This window comes from Glossina fuscipes, unplaced genomic scaffold (genome assembly GCF_014805625.2).
Source record: "Glossina fuscipes isolate IAEA_lab_2018 unplaced genomic scaffold, Yale_Gfus_2 303, whole genome shotgun sequence".
In the NCBI taxonomy this organism is placed as follows: Eukaryota; Metazoa; Arthropoda; class Insecta; order Diptera; family Glossinidae; genus Glossina; species Glossina fuscipes.
This window is the reverse complement of record NW_023998646.1, coordinates 1205319-1231739: the sequence shown is the minus strand read 5'-3', so window position 1 is coordinate 1231739 and position 26421 is coordinate 1205319. Positions and strand designations below refer to the sequence as shown.

General features: G+C 32.6%; 3 protein-coding genes across 4 annotated transcripts; 2 read left to right on the top strand and 1 right to left on the bottom strand.

Moving 5' to 3' along the window:
- Positions 1-1845: 1845 nt before the first annotated feature.
- On the bottom strand, positions 1846-9715 carry LOC119642980 (protein argonaute-3). 2 transcript variants are annotated; one of them, XM_038042314.1, is made up of 8 exons: positions 9352-9715; positions 7615-8011; positions 3896-5313; positions 3643-3826; positions 3171-3336; positions 2884-3028; positions 2152-2400; positions 1847-2054 (listed from the first exon to the last, which is right to left on the bottom strand). In XM_038042314.1, exons 2-8 carry the CDS (start codon positions 8006-8008, stop codon positions 1968-1970), a joined length of 2643 nt encoding a protein of 880 aa, XP_037898242.1. In that variant the 5' UTR covers positions 8009-8011; positions 9352-9715; the 3' UTR covers positions 1847-1967. The 2 variants fall into 2 exon arrangements, with proteins under 2 accessions (XP_037898243.1, XP_037898242.1); XM_038042315.1 differs by lacking the exons at positions 7615-8011; positions 9352-9715 and adding an exon at positions 5893-5962 and having other exon boundaries at positions 1846-2054.
- Positions 9716-11559: 1844 nt separating this feature from the next.
- On the top strand, positions 11560-16906 carry LOC119642974 (cyclin-dependent kinase 1). Its single transcript, XM_038042310.1, has 3 exons — positions 11560-11780; positions 12139-12642; positions 16540-16906. The coding sequence occupies exons 1-3, from the start codon at positions 11632-11634 to the stop codon at positions 16775-16777; spliced, it is 891 nt and encodes a 296-aa protein (XP_037898238.1). The 5' UTR covers positions 11560-11631; the 3' UTR covers positions 16778-16906.
- Positions 16907-18282: 1376 nt separating this feature from the next.
- Positions 18283-26400, top strand: LOC119642972 (cyclin-dependent kinase 5 activator 1). Its single transcript, XM_038042308.1, has 5 exons — positions 18283-18766; positions 21702-22517; positions 23739-23876; positions 25606-25811; positions 26040-26400. The coding sequence occupies exons 2-5, from the start codon at positions 21720-21722 to the stop codon at positions 26176-26178; spliced, it is 1281 nt and encodes a 426-aa protein (XP_037898236.1). The 5' UTR covers positions 18283-18766; positions 21702-21719; the 3' UTR covers positions 26179-26400.
- Positions 26401-26421: the final 21 nt, after the last annotated feature.

Below are 26421 nucleotides of genomic sequence, written 5' to 3'. Positions count from 1 at the left end.
CTTTTTTTGAAACAAAAGTAGAAAAATTACCCTACTGTTAGTTGACATTGGGTAGCTAATATTAATATTACCTCTTAGTACAGAAAAATATATATCAGGAGAGCACACTGGGGATATATAAATCCCAATAAACATAGTTAAAACAAATGAAAAAATAAAAAACGCAAAAATTTTGCAGTCCTATTCCGGCGGAGTCTTGGGTGGTTCTTGGATATTAATTCGAATTTCATATTCCGGGCCAACAATCGCAATAAAATTCTAACGTTCCACGAAATAATACAAAAAAATTGGCTAGTGACATCTTTGTGATACTGTTTTTTTAGCAAAACATGGCTTCAATTATTTTTTAGATACAATAAAGTTCACATTATGGACCATAACAAATGTGAATCTTCCAGCTGCGGAAAAGCTTTAATAAGGTTGATGTGTTGCAATTACGTGAGGAAGGCAATATTCTTATACGCTCTTATTTGAAATCTTTCAATGTTGGTTGGAAAAATAGTGGTGAACACGAAATTAGGCTTGGTGCTGGAGTAGTGTGCACGGTAATGTTGTCAACTTTTCTTAGTCAATTTGCCACCCGTAATTAATGCTGCGAAATTCTAGGCCGGTTTACTTATTTCCAATGTCGCTTCAGCTACCTAAAAAATTTTATGTTTGCCTTCGTAAGTGGCGTTGGTATATCTTATATAATTAATTTAGTTAATGATGTTCCAGCTGGTGTTTTGGGTAGCTTTTATGACCAACAGACGACATGTGGTTAAAACCGTTGTCAGTTTTGTTTTGCGAGTGTGGCTTGAAAAAAAGTTTTAACTTCGGTTGTAAATTTATAGTTTAATTTAGAGTTTAATCACTTTTCTGCGCTTGTCAAGCAAAACATTTTTTAGCTTATGAATCCACTAACTAATATTAAATGGTGAAGCACCACGTGTATAGTTGACTTGCACTTGTCCCGTGTGTACACAGACAGAAGTAATTATCACAGTTGGATTAAATTACGTATTTTTTACATTTTAAATTTTTGGGAAAGTTATAATTCATATACATTGATGTAGTCATAAATGTTGATATCAATGCTTATTCAAAACAGCAAACTAAAGAAATAATTCTTCCGAGATTTGCATCACGTCGACCCACCTTTTTTAACTAATCTTTATTCATTGTCAAAAAAATTTTATTAAAATTCACGAGTGTTCGTTATTCAAAAGAGTACAAATAAGCACATTTTTTCATTTACAAAATTTGATCAATTTTTCATGTTTCGCAAATATGTATGGAATTCAGATAACGAAAATACGTCCCATAAAATATAAGTACATATAAAATTTTGATACCCATAGAACTTGAAGACAATAGGTGTACTTCTGAGACTCTGTCTGCAACTTTAGTTGAAATAATTGACATCTTGAATAATGGTGAAAGAAGTATTTCCCAATTAGTTTTTCGTTCATGTCATTCTTATCAGCCTTTTTGAAGATTGTATAAACCGTTGAAATGTTATTATAAAATCGAACACAGCTACGGCAATAACCCAGATATAACATCGTGCGATGTAATCCATTCGCGTTGTTACTGTGACAACAAAAGCTTTTATTATATTATTTTAGAGGCGAATTTCAAACTGATTCTTGCAGCATCAAAACTCGCTCCTTTTTTTTACCTTTTCAAGCTGTTCACATTTTTTCATTTTGTTATTATTTCAATTAAAACTTTTGATTTACATGTTTTAATATGAACCCGTCGTGCTTTTTTTGTTGTTGTTGATATTATCATTATTATTCTTATCATTTTTTTATATTGTTGTTTGTATTATTATTATAATTAGCTATATTTTTTGTATTTATTTTTATTGCCAATGTTTATTACTTATATACTCTTACTATTATGGTTCCATTAATTATTATAATATACTTAATTTAGTTATTTTTGGTTCATGTTTACTTTTTCGCTCCGAATAGTTTTTCAGTTTATAAATAGAATAACTTCTTTGCAAGATCCTCCGAAGTGACTCGCTTTATGCTTTGTCCAACAAGATATGCCATTTTATGGGCATACTGAAAAAGTGTGAAAAGTCGGATTCAGTTTCGAAAATTCGTTTGAAAAATATTTGTTTACGCTAAGAGATGATCTTAAAAACTGATATAAGCTTACCTGGCAGCAAGCGGGATTTCGTATGGTTCCTGGCCAGTTATAATACAGGAAGCACAACTTGTAACTCAATCTTTGTATTATATCGGGACTATATTGGGCATCATCCCTTAACACAATGTAGTGAGTGGGAGAGACCGAACCTTGTCTAACGGCTTGCGAAACTAAGAAAAAGTCATATAAACGTGCCCGGGTAATAGTTTTATCAACAATTGTGCCAGGACTTGGGTTTTCAAAACTGTTTCGGCTCATCTAATGAAGGGGTAAATTTGATTAATATTTTAGATGAGCTAATATGGGATCACATATTCTGATATCCACCATCTTTATTTCTAGAGATAAAATTGTACATTTCTTTAAATGGAAAATATGAATCTGACAGTCACATTTTCTTTGTATGCATTTGTTAAACGGAATTTGTCAGCGCAAGAGAAGTGCGGAGTTTTTTTTTTAAAGTCGAACTGTAACCGCGACGAAAATTGACACCCTTTCTTGCCTTTAAACTCTCAAATTTTTTGTAAATAAGTTGCACTTGCTGACATCCTGTTCGTTGTTAACGTTGGTAGACCAATTTTAGAATTTGTTTTGAAAATGGTTTTTACCGAAGTATTTACGTTCTTGCATGCTGTTTACAAATTACAGTAAGCAGACAAATTTCACTCTGGATTAAACACTTCTGGTTGGTAGATATAAGTATTGCAACCCGTTTTTGTGTGAATATTTGCTATGACTTACCGCAAAATAGCGAGTATTGATTCGTTTCTGAACAATAATAAAAGTTATTTTTATGACGTAGTTTAGCATCTTACGGCACGATTCTTCTAACTGTGGAATTTCATAATTTTCACAAACTTGTAGTTGACCGTCACCGACTCCATCTCTTGAAATATGTTAAAAAAATAAGTAAATAAATAAATGTATAAAATGGTGTATACTGCAATCAGATAATTTTGTGCAAGCCCACAGTCCACATCCGGTGTAGTGTAGAAATTGATTTGTACGTTTAAATTGGAGGTAAATACCTATAAATGATAACGCCATCAGGAAAGTGGCTGTTTTCGCTCTCATATTCCTTTAACGCTGATATTAAACAAGAGCACAGTCCACTTAAAATTTCTTCTCTTTTACTTTGAATCACTGCTTTGCTGTACCATCTAGAGTATTTTTGGTTTAAGGATGCAACAAAAGCTAAAAGAATATGTTAGCGGTAACAACGTTATCTTATGATATGAAAATTAAGGACACTATGTTTATTCTATGTTCAAAATTTTATTTTTAAAGAGAGTGTTAACAGCCTATGAACCTTTTGCTGCTATGAACATGAATCATATGTGCCGTCCGTGCATATTTAAAATTTGTTGCAACTTCGACTTCTTTACCTGTATTTGCTTAGCTTGTTTTTGCTATGCCACAAGTTAATAGTTGATCAGCAATACAGTTCAACGTAGCCGGTTTCGGTTGAAGTATTTTAAAAGTAGGTCATGTACTACTTACCAGCGACAGAATTACCCTTTTGAGTAGCATCGTGATACACGTCGACTCCACAAATCATTACGTTTTTAAAGGGGATCTTTATAGACCACAACGATCCACCTAACTTGCAATTCATTTGAAGGGCAATCTTTTGGACAATTGATCGGTTTTTTGCTTCATTTTGAAGAGTTCTAGAGTTTATTACCTAAAACGTTAAAATAAAGGCATAACCAAACATTTGAATTAGATATAATGTTTGTAGCAAAGACATTACCTGCGACGGTACTGGAATTTCAGCACAACAAGTTTTTTTAATAGCAGCATATCTGTCATCTCTGCTAGTTGTGCATATGCAGACAACAATTTGAGTTTCTTTAGTAATGTTTTGTCTCAAGGCGTTTACATAAGTATCAATCCTGTCATTGCTAATAACAACAATTTTTGGCGGATGCACTATTAAACCAAATGAACGCGTATTCCTTTGCATATGTTCACAAAATGATGCGGCCACTTTGCTATCGTTTTTACAATGGATAAGAAGCCAATTATGTATAGGGAAAATTTCCAATAATTCGTTTGTTGCCACGTGTTTACCAAAGTCTGCATTATGGCCAACACCAACGTTATTATGGGCAAAATAGATTTTTTCTTCCTCCAATTGCCGACCATAGATTTCTTCGTAGCTCGGTACCAAAGACAATCCCCATTCGCTTAAGATTTTACATGATTCAGGACTATTTTGTATATTTGTATAGAATTTTTTTAGCGCTTCTACACGTTGGTTGGGGGTCACGCGGGTGAAAGTCGCGATTTCACGCATTAATTTATGATCAGATCTTATGTCATCACGTAATCCTGTTAAATAACACAATTCCGGAATCAAACAAAGAACCAAGTCTTCTATTTGCGGACTTTGTGATTTCCGTTGCTTTTTAATACATATTAAGAGTGGTTGATTTTTATCCTTTATTGCGATGTTATAATTTTCTTTGTAATAATCAAAAAAATTCAAGACAGATCCTTTAATTGTAAATGTAGATAACGGACTTTTATCAAAGCAAATATCGTCAATACGATATGTTTTGTTATTATATCTCGTTATAATTACGGAACCCAAGAGAGCTTTCTTAGCCATTTCTTGGACCTTATTTGGGTTGCTTTTATATATTTCAAATAGAGTTTCATAAACAGTTTTTTGGCATAACAGTCTGTGAGAAACATCGCAGCAAAGTAAAAGACCTCCTTGATATTCATCTACAGCAGTCACATATCCTGGCCACACTTCTAGTTTTTGCTGAGGAATTACTTTCGGTGAAGTGGGATCAAATTGCTTGCGATCGAAACGCACATAATTTAGTGTCTTCATGATCCTATCGAAAAGAACGTTGTACAGATGAATGCAATCTTTTAGGGTTTCCCTCCTTTTAAAAAGTATTCGTATCTCAATACTAGATCCATCGCTGGCTTTTGAAAGGTATGTTGTTAGTGAATCTTTTAACAAAATCGGCAAATATAATGTAACTCCATCAAAAGTTTTAGTCCCTCCAAATTTAGTGCTATGTTCGTTCAGATATTGCCTTCTTAAGCTGGTAGAGTCGATATTTGGAGAGAAACGCACTTCGTAAACAAAAACCCCTTTGTTGGGATCAGAGTTTATGCGTATATAATTACAAGCCAATTTTACTGGAATGCCTAAAATAATTTAATGTATTTGATATTATTTGCTCGAATAACTATAAGATTTAGCAACTTAAACACGTATGTTTATATATAACAATTTTTATTATTTTAGTATTACTTGAGTTTAAATAGTTAGAAAAAATTCAAATTAAAAAATGTGCACACCACGCACTCAAAGACGATATGCATCAAACTAAGAGTGCATCACCGTACCTAAACTTGGCATCTGAACATAACATCGTTTAGAACATTGAAGGATAGTAAAGCGGCTTTATTAATTAAAAGCTTTAGTTTAGATATGGCATCGGCAATACTTGAACATTGAAAACGCAACGGTAGAATTTATCGCATACACGGAATCCGACAAGGAGATTACGTCATAAACATCATTTAAATTTTTGCAAAGGATTCCAAGTAGGTTAAATAATTCATAATTGAATCTATAATGGCTACGTTACGAAAAAGCAAAACTACTTGAAAAACGTATAGCATGCATTCAACAATTCTTTTGGGACAGAAGCGATTGAATAGGATACTTCCGATATTTTAAATATGTCAAGGAGTGTTATTTTACAAATATAAATATCTTACTTTTGGCCATTAGTTTGAAATTCTTCAATCATAAATCAGCCCTTGCATTTTCAAGTATTAGTCTCCATTCTGAAAATGGCAATAAAATGTATAACTCAATAGCTGAATTCAAAATTAACACCAAAATGTGTACTCCAAACTTTTAATAGCTGGGTACCCATCTGTCCACCGGTCGAAGCTATGAACATATTTTTGTTTGAAAATGCTCTTAAATGAACATAAACGTTACGCTGCAACGTAGGTATTCAGTTGACAAAGGAAAATTTTCGGAGCGACAAGGAAAAAACTCGTAGCACCCATTAAACTAATGAAAGTATTTTCTTCTGAAAAACTTACGGTGACTTCCTCCTTCAAAAATCTCCTTTAACGAAACTTTCCACTACACAAAGAAAGGATATTGCATTTTGCTTATGAGCATATAGAGGTAAGGACAATAAAAGGTCTTCAAGTTTATGTATAGAAAAAAGTTATTTTCAATGAATGACCAGATAATAGATATTGAAACAGAACTCGATTTACGGTTCTCGTTATCGATTAAACTCGATGTCGAATTTGCATCTTGGGTTGATGGGGACTCGATAAAGCATATGAGTGTTCGCTCGATATGGATTGTAAAATGTCGTATTTTAAGGCGAAAACCAAATAGCTATCGAGCTTCATATATAAAGGGAAAATAAAGCAAAATATCATTGCAAAAGTACATATTTGATTAAATTAATTGCCACAGGTAGATAACCTAATATCAGAAATTCCAAAATGTTGGTAAAAATAAAATAAATTACGAAATTATCGAACAAATTTTTGAAAATGACGAAAAGTGGAAATGCAGGATTACTAATTAAAAAGTATTTTAGAAACATGATGTTCGGGCCCTGGTTGGATTGTATAGAGACAAGCACATTCAATGTGAAAATTATAAATATCAAGCCAGCTATTAAGAAAAAGAATAAGAAAGCATTTAAATAATGGGTGATATGTTTAATTCAATTTATTAAATCTTATTTTATATTTTGTTTCATGGATTTCTTTTGCAAATTTTATATTTGCTCTGTTTATTTATTTACTTTCTTCCTCTTCTGTGCATTATTTTTTTACACGCACACCGGTGGTATAAAAAACATTCAATTGTAAATACCGCAATCAAAAGCCAAACTAGATACGAAAGCAAGCAAGTACCATCGATCCAAGATGTGGTCGTATCGTTTTTTGTCTTTAGTATCATACGATTGTTCTATAACGAGAGAAGATAACGAAAGTACACCGGTCCCAGGCTCTTTTTAATGTACGGATTACTCAGTTTATTTGCTAAAGCAGGGGGACAGCTTTTTCCACGTTTTAAGGACTATATAGGTGGAATCACACAAACTATCTACACTATTAAGGTCTGAGTGAAGTAAATAACACGTTCCTCTGTTCTGAGGGAAAAGTAATCATAACTACTATTTGAGAAGCAAATAGAAAATGCTAAATCATACGCTATCCAAACAGATAATAAGTGAATCTTATATGTCAATATATAACAACACATATGAGAGGTGCAAATGAATAAAAAGGATTTGGACAAACTTGCAAAATTGATTAAAATAACTTAAGGAGAAAAATTAAGTTAATTTTTAAATGAAATCGACAAGATAAGATACATCTTCAACCCGCTTATCTTATTGGCATCATCTAGGGGAAATATTGCCAAAGAACTTGCATAATTACTCGACATTTGCTTACCCTTTGTGCCTTGAATTGTCTTAAGAGACGCAAAAAAATTCGAAGTGCTTTCGCATTGCTTTGTGGTAGAAACTTTAATAGTTTCTTCTTTCGATACATCTATCTTTTGAGCAATGACTGATCGTGCCCCGCGACCATCGACCGATGACACTTCAGTAGGTTCACTAATCAGTTCTCGGCCGTGTCCAATAGATATATTAGATAATTTGGAGCAAATTGAAGGTAATTCATCTAAAAGTTTTCCTCGTCCTACGCGCCTACGGTCTCCAATTAAAGTTGTCCCTGTCCCTAAACCGCTATCCTTAGTTTTATCCGATCCACTACTAGATTCTACAAGTGTAGATTTGACGCCTTCTTCTAAACGTAGAAGCTTGCCGCGTCCGCTTGCCTTCATTTTCTGCAATGGAAATTAATGGAACGAAATTTAGGAAAAGCAACAATATACTAAGAAACAAAGCAGCAACTTTCCTTTCTAATTTTCATTCTTACTGTATATAAACCTACCTACGATATATTAAGCAAAATACATTTTAATTAAAGTCAAATCGTTAAGAATGCAGTTTAATCCCAAACGGCAGTAGAATGAACAAGCAATTTCATGAATTTTTTCCTGATCAAATTTAATATGAATTAAATTAAACGAAATTAAATTTAAGTTCGATTATGAAAGATTTTTGTTCAATATTCTTTGAATGTTTTTAGTTTAGGTCCTATTTTGACATGAATCCCGAGAAAGAAAACTTTCTCTATATTTCAGTAGGTATTGCAAATGAATGTGAAGGCACTTTGTTATTTTACTATTACGTCTCTTGTATGGTACTATGTCAAGAATTTTTTGGGAAAGACTGTCTGAAATATGTGAACGCAGACGTGACGTCGTCTCAGAAATGGCCGGTAAAATAATCGTGGGCTCATTTAAAAAATTATAAACAATAAAACTTATTGCATCAATGATGATTGTTTTGAAAAAAACATCTCCCATAAATATTTAAAATTAAAAAACCAATATTGAATTTCTTAAATTGTAATACTGAAAATCAAAAAGAAATTCTAAATTTATATTGTATGGTATGAAACTTCTTAAGATGCGGGTTATTATATACGCAAGTACATTTCCTCGAGCATATAAAAATAGCGTTTTGAATGTTTTAAAAGCAAATTGTTTTTCGAAAACAATGCATTATTATGAAGGCTTCTTTCACGGTGCCACCGCAGGAGGCAGTTGTGCATTTAGGACAACAGTCGAAACATTTTCTAAAAACATGATTCAATATTTTGTGATCGTCGATTTAATTTTTTTGAGAAAATCACTTGAACATCAGCCAAGTTATCTACAAATTTACGTTTGCCGAAAAATCTTACGACGATAATGCACTTAAAAATTGCTAACAAATATTCAAAAATTTCAAGTACTCGCTATGGACTTGTGTTCCAAAAATCGAAGCATTTACAATCTTCGACTGCTCACAGTCATCTCTCTAGCATTCTTGGATGAACTAAAGAAAAATTCTATGATTTCTCTAACCAACCCGTCGGCTACTTCAAAATAACAATCATAGTAACAAAGCACATAAAACTAATTCGTTGTTAAAAAAATCTCCTCAGCACATAACAATTATCACTAACTGAAGCTGCATTCCAAAGAAGGTTTCTAAAAGTTGCTATTTCTCAGTTAATTATAAGGAGATAGAAGACTTCTAATTATTTACCAAAAACAACAAAAAAAACAATTCTTACCTAAAAGTTGTAGCCGATCGGCTGAATTTGATGATCTTAAGGTAAGCGGAGTTACTGCATTAGCAGCAACTGACACAGACTAAGAAATAAGAGGTTTCTTGATTGAATGTTTCGTTTTTTGGATTTTCTGTTTGATATAATCTTAAAGTATTCTCTTTAATTCGCTATAATCGGCGAATGTTTGCTGGACATTATTTAAATAAAGTAAAATGCGACGAGATTTATATTTTGACATCGGCTTTGGGCCACTCGGAAGTTGTAAATTGTGAAAAATTACTGTAGAGCTATCACATTCTCTATTGCTTTAAAAACCTTTGTAAGTGATTTAAATATTAGAACTTGTGCTAATTACGACCTGAAACCGACCATTTACTAGTAAAAACTAAAATGCCGGCATGCTAAGTTGCCAGACCTTGAAATAAAAAGAACATGTGTAACTGATTAAAATTTAGAGGATTGACACAATGACGCGCTATTCCTATTTTGAGGATAGGACTTACCATCTGCCTACCTTCAATAACTCTAACTTTGTGGGAATAGTTAAATCATATGATCTTGCATGTATACTGACGAATAAAGCAAAACGGAAAAAGCTATCAAGAGGAAGTAAAGACAATATATTTTAAATTTAGAAACTATACATATAATTTATGGGTTTATAAAGTATATTTAATTCTAATTTTAAATATATATAGTCAGTCTCATCAATATTGAAAACATAAAAATTTATTTGACTATTTTGTACTACTACAGAATATTAAAATATACTATTATTATTAATAATTTAGCCAGAGAATAAATTCTAAGGCTAAAGAGTCTTAAAGCACTATAGCATCTAAGGCTTTCGGTTTTTCTTTTTATATGTTAAAATATAAAATAAGCATACAAAAAATTATTCCAGTAGACAAGAAAGTTCAATAATTTCAACAACTCAAAAAACGTAGCGTCATTAAAATATGATTTTTTTCATATAATCAGTTATCATTAATCAATCGGAATTTTATTTTGCTTTTACATTAATCTTCCTGTCGTTGTTTTTCATATACTTGTTGTTTACATTTATGTTGATGTCTTTTTACGTCTCAAACTTTGCTTTGGTTTAAATTTACATCGATATGCATCGAACGCATAATTGCAATGATGCAATCCACTACACAAATTGATGATATTCCTTGCGTTATTGCAGCAAAGTTCTATCGATTGAATTAGTGAAAACACTTAAGCGCCAACAAAGCGCAAAATTAATAAATCGACATACTTCTTTGAAAACAGATTTGAAGAAAATTTTAACGGCTTTTAATAAGCTGAAAATAGTTAGTTGTGAAATAAGCATTTAATAAATAAGTAACGAAATTGATTTAATAAAAGCGCAAATGACCATCCAAAACCATACTGCACTTGAAATCTTTGCCATACGCCACTATATGCAATAATAATTTTGCGCGGGTATATGTAACACCCAGCAAGTCTTAAGTTAAATGTTTTATTACAACAATCAGTTTAGAATCGTTTCATGTGCATGTGTTTGCGTTCAACGTACAATTTTGGAGATGCATCGAAAATAAATTGAATCGGATCATTATATATGTTTAAATGGAAAAATGGTATGACTACTGTTTTATCACGAAAACAAATGAAGAAACAAATGAAGATGACCAGTGTTACCTCTACATATAATCCGCGCATTTGTTTTATTAATACCGGGTTTACGTGTCCAACGAAGATATAAAAAAATTAATTTCATCAAATTATAACCGGCACGAATAGCTTTTGCTGCAATTTGTTGTTATATAAAATATAAAGTTTTTATAAATTGCTTAATATACTTTTTCTCGTTAATATACCACCGCATATAATTTATACTAGTTTTTCTATATTTATTTTAGAAAATTTCCGCAATATGGCTTGTTAGGATTGTGTCATGTTCATTGTTTTAATATTTTAAAAAAGTAAATAATTTCTTTACAATTTTGCCCCACCTAATGTTTCATTTCGAATTTCTTTTTCTCCCAACAAATTTTAAAAGATGAGAAAATGCTCTCTCTCAAATTTGTAGGATTTTTTCTACCTATTTAAGCGGCCCGCCGCTGCATGTATATATTTTTAAAGTAATCGTAACGTAAAATGGTCTTTACGTTATTAACATCTTAATTTTTTATTATTTACTAAACATCCTGTGTTCGCTATACTCATCCTATATCTAATATTTGTGGTGTTTTCTTCGGTACTAATTATATATTCCTTTCGCGGTATTCCGAGTTTTAAATTGATAAAAAAGAAATGGAGGATTTTCAGAAAATAGAAAAGATTGGGGAGGGTACTTATGGAGTCGTGTATAAAGGTCGAAATAAAATCACAGGACAAATTGTTGCGATGAAAAAGATTCGCTTAGAATCAGACGACGAAGGAATACCGTCAACTGCTATAAGGTACGAGTTTGCGTAGAAATCACGATCATGTTTTGCTATACTGGCGGTGCACAAATTACTCTTCTGATCAGTGGGTTTGTGAAACAGAGCATCCGAAATAGTTTGTTCATAAGATTCAAACAATTTGAGTAGCATATTTGATGATTTAGCTTTCAATTTTATCATATTAGTCACAACATAAAGTTTGATTTGATTCAGTGACAAGGAAAGAGAGATTAAATGAAAAATATACGTATTTTCCTGAGTTACCTTTACACTAACTTTCACAAGCCCATTAATGAAAAAAGTTTTCAAAAATTAACAATACCTTTTTTTACTTTCAAATTAGAGTCATTTACTATTTTTACTCCCATTTCAGAGAGATATCATTATTAAAAGAATTAAAGCACCCGAATATTGTTTGTCTCGAAGATGTGTTAATGGAGGAAAATCGGCTATATTTGATTTTTGAGTTTCTCTCAATGGATTTAAAAAAATATATGGATTCATTACCATCGGAAAAGTCAATGGATAGTGAACTAGTTCGAAGCTATTTGTATCAAATAACAAGTGCTATTTTATTTTGTCATCGGCGAAGGGTCTTACATCGTGATCTAAAGCCACAAAATTTACTTATCGACAAAAACGGTATAATCAAAGTTGCAGACTTTGGTCTTGGACGTTCTTTTGGTATACCCGTTCGAATATATACTCATGAAATAGTCACTCTTTGGTATAGAGCCCCTGAAGTACTGCTTGGATCACCAAGATATTCATGCCCAGTGGATATATGGTCAATTGGATGTATCTTTGCTGAGATGGCTACTAGAAAACCATTGTTTCAAGGAGATTCGGAGATTGATCAGTTATTTAGAATGTTCAGGTAATATGAAGTTTTTTTAAACTAAGCAGAAAATTACTTATTAAAAAAAAACTTTGCAGAAGTAGAAGCATTTCTGCATCTGCAGACACTTTCTTTAAAATTACATTTCATAACTATGATAATCCTAAAACTCTTCAAATTTACCTATTCGAGCAGTCCAAAAATTTTCTGTTATTGGTTCCATGTTAACGCACTTTACATCAAGAATCTTTTTTGTGGCTCGCGTAGATTAAGTTTGTACGTATGTTTGCAATACCAATTTGAGATGGATCATCTTTTTATTTTGCCAGGAGGACTGCTATCAAGGTCTGTTTCTATAATAAAGTTTTCACGGGATTTGGTCCAAAAAATGCCCATGCCCATTTTTCCCATCCAAATTTTTCCATAGTTGTTTATGGGGGTTTATAATATGAACATCTGACATAAGCACAATATTTATTTACTAATTTCCTTGCAAAAAGGTTTCAATTCTTTGCGGGATTCATTTGTAGAGCGTTTGATTAATTTTCAATGGGATATTGCTAATTTTTGTTCCCAAAACAGCGGCCAATTTCTCCAATGATTTTGGAGATGCAGCAGAGCGGATAGCATTCTCTACTCTAAAACTTCCCATAACGGTTGAATTGTATTGAGGTCTGGCGAGTGTGTTAGCCAGGACAAATTTTTAATAGTATTCTCGTGGTCCTCAAACCACCTCTGTATGTAATTGGCTGTATGTATGGCGACACTTTCATCCTAGAAGTTTGGCAGAAATATACTAACCATAGAAAAATTTCGTCGTCGAGGATGTCGGGATATTCATTCGCTATAATCAAGTCAAGTCAGTGTTGTAAAGGAGAGAGTAATTAAAAACGATATAGCCGGCCAAATCATAGCAGAACTTCCTTTATGTTTGAATGTACTGAGCACTTAGTGCGGATCGTGAGCTTGTTTAATTGCTCTCCATATATAAACCTGGCCGTTTGCAAAAAACAATGTGAACGATGATTCGTCGTGGCATACCACGTTTTTTTAACGACTTTCCTAATAAAAGGTTTCGCAATTGCACGCTTTCCAAGAACAGTGGCTTTGTGGAGCTCCTGCCGTGTTGTTTTTCCGAGACAATATTGATCACGTTCCATCGTCACTTTTCCCGCGGCAGTTGTCTGTTTTGTAGATTTATCTGTATCCATCACTTAGGCCTGTATTTGGACCGCTATTTCGCCTTGCCGATGATGTTTTGCGTACGCTATCATTGCAGTGGATTCTGCTGCTCATGGAATGTTAAGACAATTCATTTTCACCGACAATTTGCGCCCTTTGAAGTCTGAAATATCACACCGATGGATTGTTTTAACCTTCGCAGAGGAAATCATGTAACACACAGGAATATAACCTACAAGAGTTGGCACGTCAACTGGGCAATACCTAAACTCAACATTATCTACACGGAGGCAGTCTTCCCAATATCCAACGAGATAGCACTATAATATATTGTGAATCCATAAAAATTATTCACAGATTTTTGTTGCGATATATAAAAATGGATAATTTTTTTTATATGATATGTTTCTCAAAACAACATTTTACACGTTCGTCTTTTGGCCGAAACATGTCATGTCATGTGCGGAAATTCAGTCAGACAGAGACGCACAGACAGATTTAAATCCATTGAGAAAATTCTCTCAAAATGTCTATTCTTAATATTTAGGGCCTATTTCTTAATGTTTATTAATGAAAGAAAGTTGGGCCATTATAATAATTTGACAAAGAAACTGTATGTACCAAATTTTAGCAACACCGTTCTATTTTTTGGGCCTCATCCTGCATAAAACTCTTTGCTTTTTGCAACTTAATCTAATTTTTAGTACTTCATGATGAAAATCGGTATTTAATAAAAAGATCTTTGGCAAGAAAAATAATGATGGTTGAATGAAACGTCAGTGTAGGTTTTACGCCCTCTTCTATGTAAGAACTATAATGAAAGTTATGCCTTAGTTGGAAACAAAGTATAGTGTTTAATGTTTTATCGCAAAAATATATGAGGAATTCTATGTTGGATATTTAAAGCGCGGCATTTTCCAACTGCATGTAATGTTTTTACTTCTTTCGATACATACTCTCCCACTCCTTCAAGTTAATCAAAGATAATGTTAAAAAATTGAAACACATATTCATTCGGTCTCAAATATGAATCGAAAAAAGTAAGAAGCTCAATATATTCAAAATGGCTTGCAAACCGATAATGCATGGTGCATCTATAAAACAAACCTACAATAACCAACTTGCAGGAGACGCAGTAAGTAACGGCTATATAAATAAATAAGTAATTTTAACGAATTGTTGCTAGAATTCAACCGCAATTTTTTCTATATTTTCACCATTATGAATTTTTCAAAAATTCAAGTATTTTATTGACATAAATGATCCATTAAATGTGAAGAATAACATACAAAGATGTTTGTTTCAACTTGATTTCCTAAATATAATTGTAGCGCCCTTTACGGGCATTTGACACTTTAGAGCGTTTTTGTCGAAACAAGATTTTTTAGAACGGCCCACCGGATTCCTTTCATTAAACTTTTTTGTAACATTTTTAAATTAAAATTTTCTAGTAAAGTGCGTACAGTGTTGTCGATAAGCTAATTTACATATTTTTTGTTAACAAAAGTGGTGCTTTGTTTGGTCAAACATTCTCACTCAAATGCTCGCTTCTTCAAGATGCCTCGGGAGAATAGCTGTTAACTTTCCTTATATACCAAAAAAAAAAAAAAAAATCAACAGTATGCTTTTTTCGCGCTGATACACTGTTGTTGTTCCCTAATCAAATGTTATTAAATAAATACGTGCCACTTTACTCGGAAACTCTTTGCAATTTCTTTGGTAAAATAATCATTGCTATCATTATAGAAATTCTGGGATTTCAGTATGTTTAATAGTATAATACTACTACTATTAATAGTAAAAGCTGATATCAAAACCATATATCAAAAAAAGCCTTTTGAAAACTGTGTTTTGCAGAGAGCAAAATAAATACAAAACGCACATGTCGATGTCAAAATTTTTCAATCAAACTCAGTTTTCGCCAAATAATTAAATATTTGAATCGCTTTGAACATCTTATAGAACGAGCGAACCATTTGCTTGCTGCTGATATGGATAAAGCATTTTCAATTTAAACATTGCGAATTTCTTCACAAACCAGCAAAATGTGGTAGTCTTTGTCAAACTTCTATTAGAAAATACACAAATTTTTTTGGAAGTTCGATTCAATTTCAAAAGGCTAATAGTTTCGACTGGATTAATAAACGTTACAATGTTTTTACACCTTACGTCTTTTTAAATTTGGACAACACCCAGCAGGACTTAAGATGGGCCCACCTTTTATTATACCAATCGGTTCATAAAACGGTGCTTGTCTGTCCCTTTACACTACAGATCGCAGTTTTTAAGATATTGTAATGAAGATTGGTACATCGTCGTATTTTGACCCAAGGGTGAACGCTATTGAAAATCGTTAGGATCGCAATACCTTTTGACCACTTGCCGTACAAAGCCTTCATATGAATGCATTGTGTTAAGCGACCTTTAATGCCAGGGCGCGGTTTACTAAAATGCCACAAAGTTTTGGTTATTATATATATATTATATATATATATTATATTATATATAAATATGGGTTGGACAATATTATTCAAGAGCATATTTCGGAGTTATAATATTTTAGGTTGAAGTTGTCGTTATCAAAGAATAGATACTTTTCAATGAAAATATAATTTTTAAATGCAAATGGAATTGTCTTCGCAAAGACCGCCTTAAAAACTTGCATTTAATTATTTTTACAGAAGAAGAGTCATATAAAACGAAAAAAAAAAAAATTAAATGAAATGATTATTAATTCCACATTTTCTATTGCAGAATATTAAGAACACCTACAGAGGAAATATGGCCAGGCGTTACATCTCTACCGGATTACAAAAATACATTTCCTTGTTGGTCATCTAATCAGTTAACAAATCAACTTAAAAACCTTAGTAGCGAAGGTCTTGATTTAATTCAAAAAATGTTAATTTATGATCCCGTACATCGTATATCAGCGAAAGATGTTCTAGAACATCCATTCTTTGACGGATTTGATATTAAGTTGATAAACTAGTGCAACGTGTGCTCCTTGAATTCATTTTGAATAATATTTAACAAAACAAATTGAACTAAATGATATTATATTGTATTAATAAAATGATACCATAGTTATGTGAAATTAGGGAAAACGGAGAAAAAAAGCACGTGAAATATGAGAACTTTAAATTATTTCGTAAATTAGTTTTCACAGCACATACATATATATATATGTATACGGTTCATTTGAGAGTGCTCTCATGGAACGTCGAATTTTGCAGTCAATTGGTTCGAACTCAAAAAAATCATTGAGATCGATAAAAAGGATTTGCATGGTATTATCGCTCTTAATATCTTATAACAAGTGTCGGTTGTTTTGATGCGAAAATTTCTATTTTGAGGAATAAAAAAAGTATTTTATCTTTAAAGTGATAAGAGATTGCGTTATGAAAAATGGTCGAGTAATTTTTATTCCAAATCACATATTTTGCATATGGAAGATGTCGCACTTCATATTCCCGAATGAATTCAATTTTCTTTAAAACATATTGTCGCCTAAATTTTGATCATTCGGCGCTGTGTTTCTGAGAAAAAGCCTCGTATTGCAAACCAATCGTGAAGAGTGCTAATAAATAGTGCTCTGCTAAAGTCGTCGAGTTCGCTATTGCTCGTTAAAATAATACCTTTATTCTTTTAAATATATTTCAAGTTAAAAAAATTTTTTATAAGATATTCGTTTTTATGTATGAGAGTACAAATCTTAAAGCACACAAAGTTTTTTCAAGAAGGGAATAAAGATGTAACATCTCTTTTTGCTTGGCCTCATTTTCTGTATCGTCGCATATACAACAACCAAACAGAAATTTCCTGGAAAGACGTGTAGTTGTCATCGATCAAATTTTTACAAAAATTGCATTTAGGGAAACAGTGTTGATTTGAATGTCTTCTTTTTGAATCGCTCGAAATACACTTTTAACTTATTGAAGAGGTGCTTATTTTTAAGCTGCAATAGGCAGTGGTTAGAAGAAAATGGAAGGGGTTACCGTATGGTAAGATCGATAAACAAAGTTTTGAAACAAGTGCGACTAGGGTTTTAATTTTCAAGAAATATTTGTTTACATGTGTGATATACACACACATACAATTGTTTTGACTGTTTGCGATACTCTATGGGTATAACAGCATTGTAACTAAACTTTTTTGCATCAACAATCTCTTTTGAATTTGCGAAATTTTCCAGTGTACTCAAAATATGTTCACGAAATGCCTTTTGAATAGCAGTACAAAGTGGCATGCTACTACTATTATCCCTTAGTTAAAAAAACATATGCGTTTTTGGTAGCACGTATGTTGGTCAGTGCAAATTTCCGAATCGGCTTAACTAGGCTCTTCTATGCGTGGAGTTTAGATGGTGAGAAGTGAAAAGGAAAATGCCGTTTCCAATAATATCAAAAAGCATGTAAAAATTTCAATTAATTGTAGTCAATATTTACACCATGTCGATGATAGAACTCGCTAAAAAATCCAGATTGAAAGGTGGTCAGCTGAAAATTAACCAATTCAAATTAACTACTAAACGATAGCTATTCAAAACCATCGTACGCTTTAAAAGTATAAGAGCAAAGCTTAGATATTATTTCGTATATCTACGAAATTGTAATGAAAGATCTTATATGTGGTACAAAACATGTACATGAAGTGTATAAATGATAAAATCTTGGCTTTGTCATTGCAAAAGTCTGAAGAACTGGAAGTGTAAATAAAAGGATTTTCCATATTTTTCCATTTGTAGACGTAATGGCATATGAGTTTGTCTACGTTTTAGACGTAAAAGTCAACCCCTAAATTCGTTAATAGCTACTCTCTAGAGGAGATTCTGCGCAAAGTTAAAATCAATACAGCAAATTTATGAAATTTTAAAAGAGTATTGCATTGCAGAAAATATCAAAATTAACGAAAGAAAGGCAAATTTTTAAACCATTGAAAAAATATATAAAAAAGAAGACGGGAGAATAATATTATTAAGGTAAAAAGTGATAAGCAATTTTTTTTTAAATAATAATTAAAATTTTACAAATTGTTCTAAGATGGAAAAAAAATTAAAAAAATAAGCACAAGAAAATGTTTACAGGAAACAGAGGATTCCAATAAACATAGTAATTCTAAATAAGAAACCATTACGGACATTGTTCGGTTAATAAATATCTTCAGGGACGAAATATTTTTTTAGTTACAGTGTTAAGTGCATAAGTAAAACGGAATTTGATTCCACACGTAGATTTGTCAATAGCCTCTTTTAATAAGAGATTCGCTTCTAAGCCTTCATGCTTCATACCCTTGCCGTCCACCCTTTTGGTAGGAATACGACTAAGAAAAAAGAGGAAAAGGGAAATTGATTTTAAAGTTGTTGTTCGGAAGAGAAGCCCTAGTTGCGTTCAGAATAAAATGTTTATACATTGCATTTCAAATTTTTTTTTTTTTTTTTGGGACAACACAGTATTAATAAAGCGCATTAGTTGTGTAATAAACAAAGTACACACGTATATATCGGGGATATTATACGTGAGTTTGCCTCGGTACATGTCAAGAATCGAACTAAGCGCAATTTGTGGATCTACAAATTTTTGTTAACGATAAGTTTAAGATAAGACTTAATTCTAGTAATTTCCTTAGGACAAAAATGCCCACTTGGCCATGATATTAGTGAGAATTTAAAAAGGAATAACATATAGTTCATTAATACGATAAAGGAAGGTCAGAAATATGAACTTAAGTGGTATCCAAGATTTATCCGAATCATTCCCAATTAATAATTTTAATCATCTGAGCCAAATCTTCGCTTAGTACATAATACAAATCGCAGATTGTGAAAAAAAAATTTCATAGAATTTTTAAGCAATTCTAGACTTGTTTTCGCGGAGGTTACCCATTTCCACATGCGAACTGAGTAACTTATTTAAGATTGCTTAGTTTTCCATATCCCAATCTTTACGAATTTGAGGATCTTAATAACAGGAAATATGCATACGTTCAAATGGATATGGTGCAGTCGGCGGAGCGCTCATTATCGGCATCAAGAATACGTACTTCAGAAAACATTAAAAAACAGCATATATTCTTTTCGTGCACATAGCTAGCAACTTTTAGGGCTCTCCAATAACATTTTTATTATTAGAGTTAATATTTTTCATTTAATATGCATTTTAAAGAGTCGTTCATGTACTACTATCAATTATTAATTTCGGTTTTTTTTTTTCCTGACCTCAAGAAATCGCGCCTTCTTTCTGCTCTAATCCTAATAGTTGAAAATATATTTGTTAATAACAGCGGAAATCTTACAAAGAGTTGTATTAATGGACAGACCAAGAAAGCTAAGTCGACGGAATGTTATGTTGATCAAGAGTAAACGTGCTTAGTGTTGTTACAAATAGAAGGAAAAGTCTAGTACATGCCAACACTTTTAATGAAATGATAATGATACTTACCTCAGATCGTGAATGCGAAAGATGCACACTTCAAAACACTTGCTAAGGCTAGACACAGCACTTGTAGCGAATTTTAACTAATTTCCTTTCTAACATCTGTAAACCTTGTTTTTCCAAAATCGTAAATTTTAAATAATCGAAAGTTTCCATTCGTTGTATGAAGCCAATTGATTTGCTATTCTCTTTTTGCGCAAAAAAATGAATACAAAATAAATTGGAAACCATTCATTTAGAGTACATATCGGAATGTCGACTACTGTTTTGTTGATGTTTTCCCGCACAAAAATACGACTTGGTAATTAAGCGGTTTTGCAATCGTAGACTTGAAATAGATCTTAAGGGCAACTTTATCGAATTGTCGTAATTAAAAATTTTGCTAATGATCAGTACTTGAAATATTTATTACTTTTACATAATAGATAAGAAACTATCCACAAGTGCGAACAAACGTTCCTATGAATCCTTTTTTGTAGTACCTCTGTTGTAAAAAATTACGATGTATGTGTATTCCTAGCTACGATGCTGCTCGTTGATAGAGTTTTTTTTTAGATTTAAAGACAGTGGATATTTTGCTTTGCGACAAGGGGCCATTTCACAGAGTCTAAGAAAAATGAAATCTTAAGTGGGATCACTCTGCGTCAGTCAAATAAAGAGCATAGAGGATGTGGTAGAAACGAAGTGTTTATGGTCTGTGCTAAAATAGCATCTTAATATGTCTTTCTGCATGTTGTTCGTGTTTTGCTTTTTGGTGCTGATTCTTTTAGCAATTTTCAAAAATTCTTAATGCAACGCGGCCAAGTAATCAATTCGCTGCCCAAAAAAATGTCCAAGTTAATACTTTGGGATTGGGTAAAGGTAATTGAAAGGCTTCAACACTTGTAACGATGCAAATTAACACAACGCTGCAGCTACAACTATTTAGCTATTATCAAAGTCCTCGTTAGAAGCACACGCTTATTTCCAAACCTCATTTTCAATCATAAACTAAGTACTAATTTTTAATCATATTTTTTCAACAGTAAGCATTTCAGAAAAGCACAGCCAAATTGTTTGAAAATCGGTAGCCTACTTTTCATATAGTCCTTGATTCGTATTTCCAGGGAAAAGAAATGGTCAACATAGAATGTACAATATTCTCCCCGCGATGTGCATAAGAACAACTGTACTGCCCGCGAGCATTATTAAAATTTTCTACATAGGAAATACAGTAATCAGAAACTTTTCTAAAATGAACTTCTTTTGCAGTCGTGTTGTTGCAACTAAACAATCCATAGGATTGATTGTTCTTCTAAGATTGATCTTTGGTCCAGGAATGATTGCTCGATTGCTCAAAATGTGATATTTCTACTAAAATTAATCTTACAGAGCCCTTAAGATAATTACTTGATTGAAGATTTCGCAAATTTAATATATATAATTGATTATGTGCATTTCATCTATGTTCGGACTTTAACATGTCGACATTTTTGATTACAGATAAAGCTTTAAATTATAATGGGAACTGTGCTCAGTTTAAATCCGAAAGAACGTCATAATTCTGTTTATTCTGCCCAGCGTCATCTGCCATACAATCCACAAAATGAATTAAGAAATGATCACTTTCCAGAGCATTTAAATTATGCGGACTCGCAACTCAACAATTATTCGTATGAACAATTAAATAATGCGAAAAATCGTGAAAATAAAGCTGTGCACGGTAGCCAATTTTCTAAGAATGGCAATTACAATCTATCGGGATGCTCAAATATTAAATTTAGTTATATTAATTCGAATAATATTCATCACATAAACAATAGTACCAAGGAAACAATTAATAATGATTTGGATTCTCATTACGACAATGCGACCATATTATCAGAAAAGAGTACAATCGAGAAAAACTTTAAAAAACATTCGCTTTTCATTAACGCTTTGTCATGGAAGAAAATAGCATCTCATAATAAGAAGAAGGTTGATAATAAATCAAAATCCACAAATCTGCCTTCAACTAATTTAAAAACACAGCATCGCGATAATAATTGTGCGGCAGTGAGTGATAAAAACAAAAATGTACAGCAAAATATTAATTACATAGAGGAACATCACAATCTCAGCAATAACGATTCTTATAAACAATATTTCACGACTTCAAATGAAAAAATAACTAACGGTACAGATGCTGTTAAAGTAAATAATACGAATAGTATTTTGTCACACAATAAACTTGTACAAAAACAACCGTTAGCATTATCATTGCCATCACAATTCCAACAAAAAACTAGTAATCATGCTCCGAGGAAAACTGTTATACAGGTAATTATTACCGGCCATTTATTTGCTCACATAATTTATTTATCGTTATGTTTTGGTATTTTTCTGCTCAACTCGTACTAGTGCGCGCCTTTTGTCTTGCAAATATTTTCATATGAGCAAAAGGGCTAAATATTTCATTTGCATTGACATTCTAGCCACAACGGAATTGTTTTTTTATGTCTTTTTATGCTTACATACGCAATTAAAACTTTTCGTACGAATGTGTCTATATTGAGTAAAAATATAATGAAAACATAATTCCTAAACAGCACATGAAACAATAAATCCCAACATCCGCCTTAGTGGCCGAGTAGGCAAGAGTCTCGACTAGCAACTCAATAGTCGTGGGTTCAAACCTCAAGTGCGGTAGAGTTTTTAATAAAGCCGAAAGCTTTAGATGCTGGTGCTTTAAGACTTTAGTCTTAGAATTTTTATTCTCTGGCTAAACTTATAATAATAATAATAATAATAATAAATCCCAAAAAGTTTTGTTGTTGTTTTTTTTTTTGTAATACTCGAGTTTATACAAATACAGAGCCTCTTTCAAGAGTGACACAACCAATCTAATACTTCTCTAAATACTTTTCAAAATACTCGAAGTGCGGTTTACTTTCCACAATGACCGCATCATTTAATCTAAATCTTTTTCGCTGAAACGCCCTTTGCAGAATTACGTACAAATAAAGATCTCCGAAGGATGAAGAGATCGGGATCTGGAGAATAAGATTGGTGGGATGCAATTTATGCATCTTGTGACACGATGATTTTGCTATACTGTCAAAAAATACGCCATGGACCTCAAAAAAAGCTTTGTCATACTGAAATTTTCATGCAGAATAAGGAAAACGTGATTTCTTTACTTTTTCTTGTACAAGCACTTCTTTTTCCATTCAATGTGTGGAACAAAACCGGCGTACGCACGAACTCGTTTAATATCAGCAAACCACCGACAAGTTACTCCCTTCGATAGACAAAAATTGCCACACTTCTTAATCCGTTGCTAAGTTTCAACCGTATTTTTTCTCATAAAAATGAACGTTTAATCACCATACGGAGATTAGATTTTTCTCTCGGGTACTAATAAACTGAAAACACTATTGCTTATAAATAAACGAGAGAAATTGTTAAAGAATTGTGAATCTGTTTGTGAGTCCCGAAGTTAATTCATCGATGTTTTGTGTTTGGTAAGGTACAATGTAACGTGAAATTCTTTCATTGCAGGCATCCACCTCCGAATTATTAAAATGCTTAGGAATTTTTTTGCATTACCGATGCAAAAAGCTGCGGAACTTTGAAGCTGGAGATGCTGTCATGTGGTTGAGGGCTGTTGATAGAAGCCTTCTACTTCAAGGTTGGCAGGTAAATAATTTCGAGCAAGACATTTGCATCAAGTTTTTAATGAACGTGCCTTTGGTAGAGGCAAAAAGTCAAAAGAAAGTAAAATGTCAACAGAGGAACGGCGCTAATCTGAAACTCTCACTAGTCAGAAAATAATATACTTCGCAAATTCTCTGATGGGTTTTCCTCAGCCGATAACAAATCAAAATTCCATTTTGTGCTAACTGTTACACAAATATGGAAGACTTGCGATATCCTGTTGGTAACATGGCAGGATTTTTACTCTGATATGCTATATAGTATTTGTCAATTAGTATTTCAAAAAGAAGCCCCACTACACGTAATTCCTGTTTATAGCCAAAGGCTTAAGACCTGCATTGGGCACTACATTTAGTGCATATGTTTCTAACCAGCGTAAAGTCGTGAGGCCATTTAGCCACATTCGCAATAAGGGCCTAGGCAATGTGACTGACAATTTTTAAACCACGTACCAATTTAAAGTTCAATACCACGAGAAAGGTTTACCTTTACCAGTTTTTCTGAATATCTTTAAGCAGGGTCAGGTTGTAAAATAAGCAAGAGCAATAAGCCTACGCAAATAATACCAATACGTATTTAGAATAACAGTACATCGATGGTATTGTTTTAAAGAAGTAAATACGTAGAAGAATTATTTTTTCAGTTGCGTTACGGCACCCAACAAACAGGTAAGTGGTGTAAAACGAAGAAAATAAATGCGGATAGGAGACGATGCAGATTAGAAGTCAGCTACGTTAGGGGGACGTGACTTTTTCGCTTAGACTGTGCCCCCAATGGCTTATGGGGCAATGAAACATCTTAGTCTAAACGCCATTCCGTGTCATTAGACCTTACAGAATGAAAGTTAGACATTTGAGTTCAGACGCTATTGCCTTAGCTTGGAATTTATGGACAGCACATTTGACGCCTTGTCTTAGACAATAACCTTCAAGATCTTGCACAACAGCCTAAGAGATCACATATATTAGCTTGTACGCCATCCTCGACAAACCGATTTTACAAATAGAAGAGAGCATAAGTTAACTCTCTGAGTACATACTTTAATAAATAGGCCAAATAATTCGAATAGGACTTAGCATAGTTAACGCCGGACTCACCACGGATGGCAAAAATTACGTTTGTCAAGAAAAAACGCGTAATTTATAACTGGAATAAGAACAAAAACGCGAATTACACTGTGATTAATCCGAATGACGAAGTAAAAAGGGATTGTGCAATTGAGCCGGTCATTAAAAAGAAGGACGGATGCCATATGCGAATAGGTACTATAAGTTGATTTTTCAGCACGGGGGCAACCAACCTTTTATTGCAAGACACGTTAAATAGTACCAACACTTCTAAATTCGAACGTACTACTTCCTCCCCTACGTTCAGCAGGTATTGCTACTTATACTCAATATTGACTTTAATTACCCTTTCGTGGTTATCAAAAAGATGGGAAAAATATATACTTTCAAGTTAACGTTTTTTACCGTCCTCTTAAAACCCGACAAAATAATTACCTATTTATTTACATTTAAAATAAGTAATTGGTGAATTAACAAGGTATTTTAAATTTCTATATATTGACTTAAGGTAAATGATATCCAAAATTATCAAAAACGAGTCTTCCTTGCTTGTTTTTAGTCTGTTTAAAAGAATATTTTTACACGACATAACATATTTTCTAACGCTAGCATCTTTTTAAAATATATTACATGATTGTATGAAGGACGTTGCCTTTATAAATCCTGCAAATGTTGTGTTCGTCTATATGCTTGTACGTGAATTGGTCGACGGAGAGGAAACCAAGGAATCCGACCTTCAAGCTGCTGTTTTGACCTGCCTTTATCTTTCATATTCCTATATGGGAAATGAAATTAGCTATCCTCTAAAACCATTTTTGGTGGAAGATTCAAAAGAAAAGTTTTGGGATAGGTGAGTTATTTTAACCAAATATTAAAATGAAACCAATTATTTAAACCAAAAATCGAACAGTTGATCTTTTAGCAAACATTTACATTTCCTTTTGTGTTTTTGATATACTGAAATTAAGAAAAAATGTGAAAAATCCTTCGAATAATTTTAAAATGTTGAATTTATTAGCACACTTAAATGTACATGAAAACTAATGTTCGTATGATAATTAAGATAATTATCTTTTAGATGTTTGGTGATTGTTAACCGTTTGAGCAATAAGATGTTAAGGATAAATGCAGAACCAGGATTTTTTACGGAAGTTTTTACCGAACTTAAGTCATGCGGACAACTTACCAATGGAAGCTTTTCTTGTGGAGCTGCTTGACGTATAGACAGCAGAGGTATTGTTGTTCAACTTTCATTGTCAGCACAACATCACATTTTTTATGAAAATAAATCTTAATGATCACTCCATCATAATAGACAACAGTTACATATGCATACATCTCTTTAAATTTGTGTAAAAAGTTCTTGTCAAAAAATTGTCGATAGACACAATATGTTAAACCAAAAATTGAAATTAAAAATAAATAAATAAAATGTGTGATATTTAGTTTATATTAAAACT

What these genes read in the sequence shown, in the direction of transcription:
- LOC119642980 (XM_038042314.1), bottom strand. Translation starts at nt 8,008, where the DNA reads ATGAAGGCAAGCGGACGCGGCAAGCTTCTACGTTTAGAAGAAGGCGTC. An exon ending in GACAATTCAAGGCACAAAGG is followed by an intron (nt 5,314 to 7,614) that starts GTAAGCAAATGT and finishes AAATTATTTTAG; the next exon opens with GCATTCCAGTAAAATTGGCT. An exon ending in GAAATCCCGCTTGCTGCCAG is followed by an intron (nt 2,055 to 2,151) that starts GTAAGCTTATAT and finishes ACACTTTTTCAG; the next exon opens with TATGCCCATAAAATGGCATA.
- LOC119642974 (XM_038042310.1), top strand. Translation starts at nt 11,632, where the DNA reads ATGGAGGATTTTCAGAAAATAGAAAAGATTGGGGAGGGTACTTATGGA. An exon ending in ATACCGTCAACTGCTATAAG is followed by an intron (nt 11,781 to 12,138) that starts GTACGAGTTTGC and finishes CTCCCATTTCAG; the next exon opens with AGAGATATCATTATTAAAAG. An exon ending in CAGTTATTTAGAATGTTCAG is followed by an intron (nt 12,643 to 16,539) that starts GTAATATGAAGT and finishes TTTCTATTGCAG; the next exon opens with AATATTAAGAACACCTACAG.
- LOC119642972 (XM_038042308.1), top strand. Translation starts at nt 21,720, where the DNA reads ATGGGAACTGTGCTCAGTTTAAATCCGAAAGAACGTCATAATTCTGTT. An exon ending in CGAGGAAAACTGTTATACAG is followed by an intron (nt 22,518 to 23,738) that starts GTAATTATTACC and finishes CTTTCATTGCAG; the next exon opens with GCATCCACCTCCGAATTATT. An exon ending in AAAGAAAAGTTTTGGGATAG is followed by an intron (nt 25,812 to 26,039) that starts GTGAGTTATTTT and finishes ATTATCTTTTAG; the next exon opens with ATGTTTGGTGATTGTTAACC.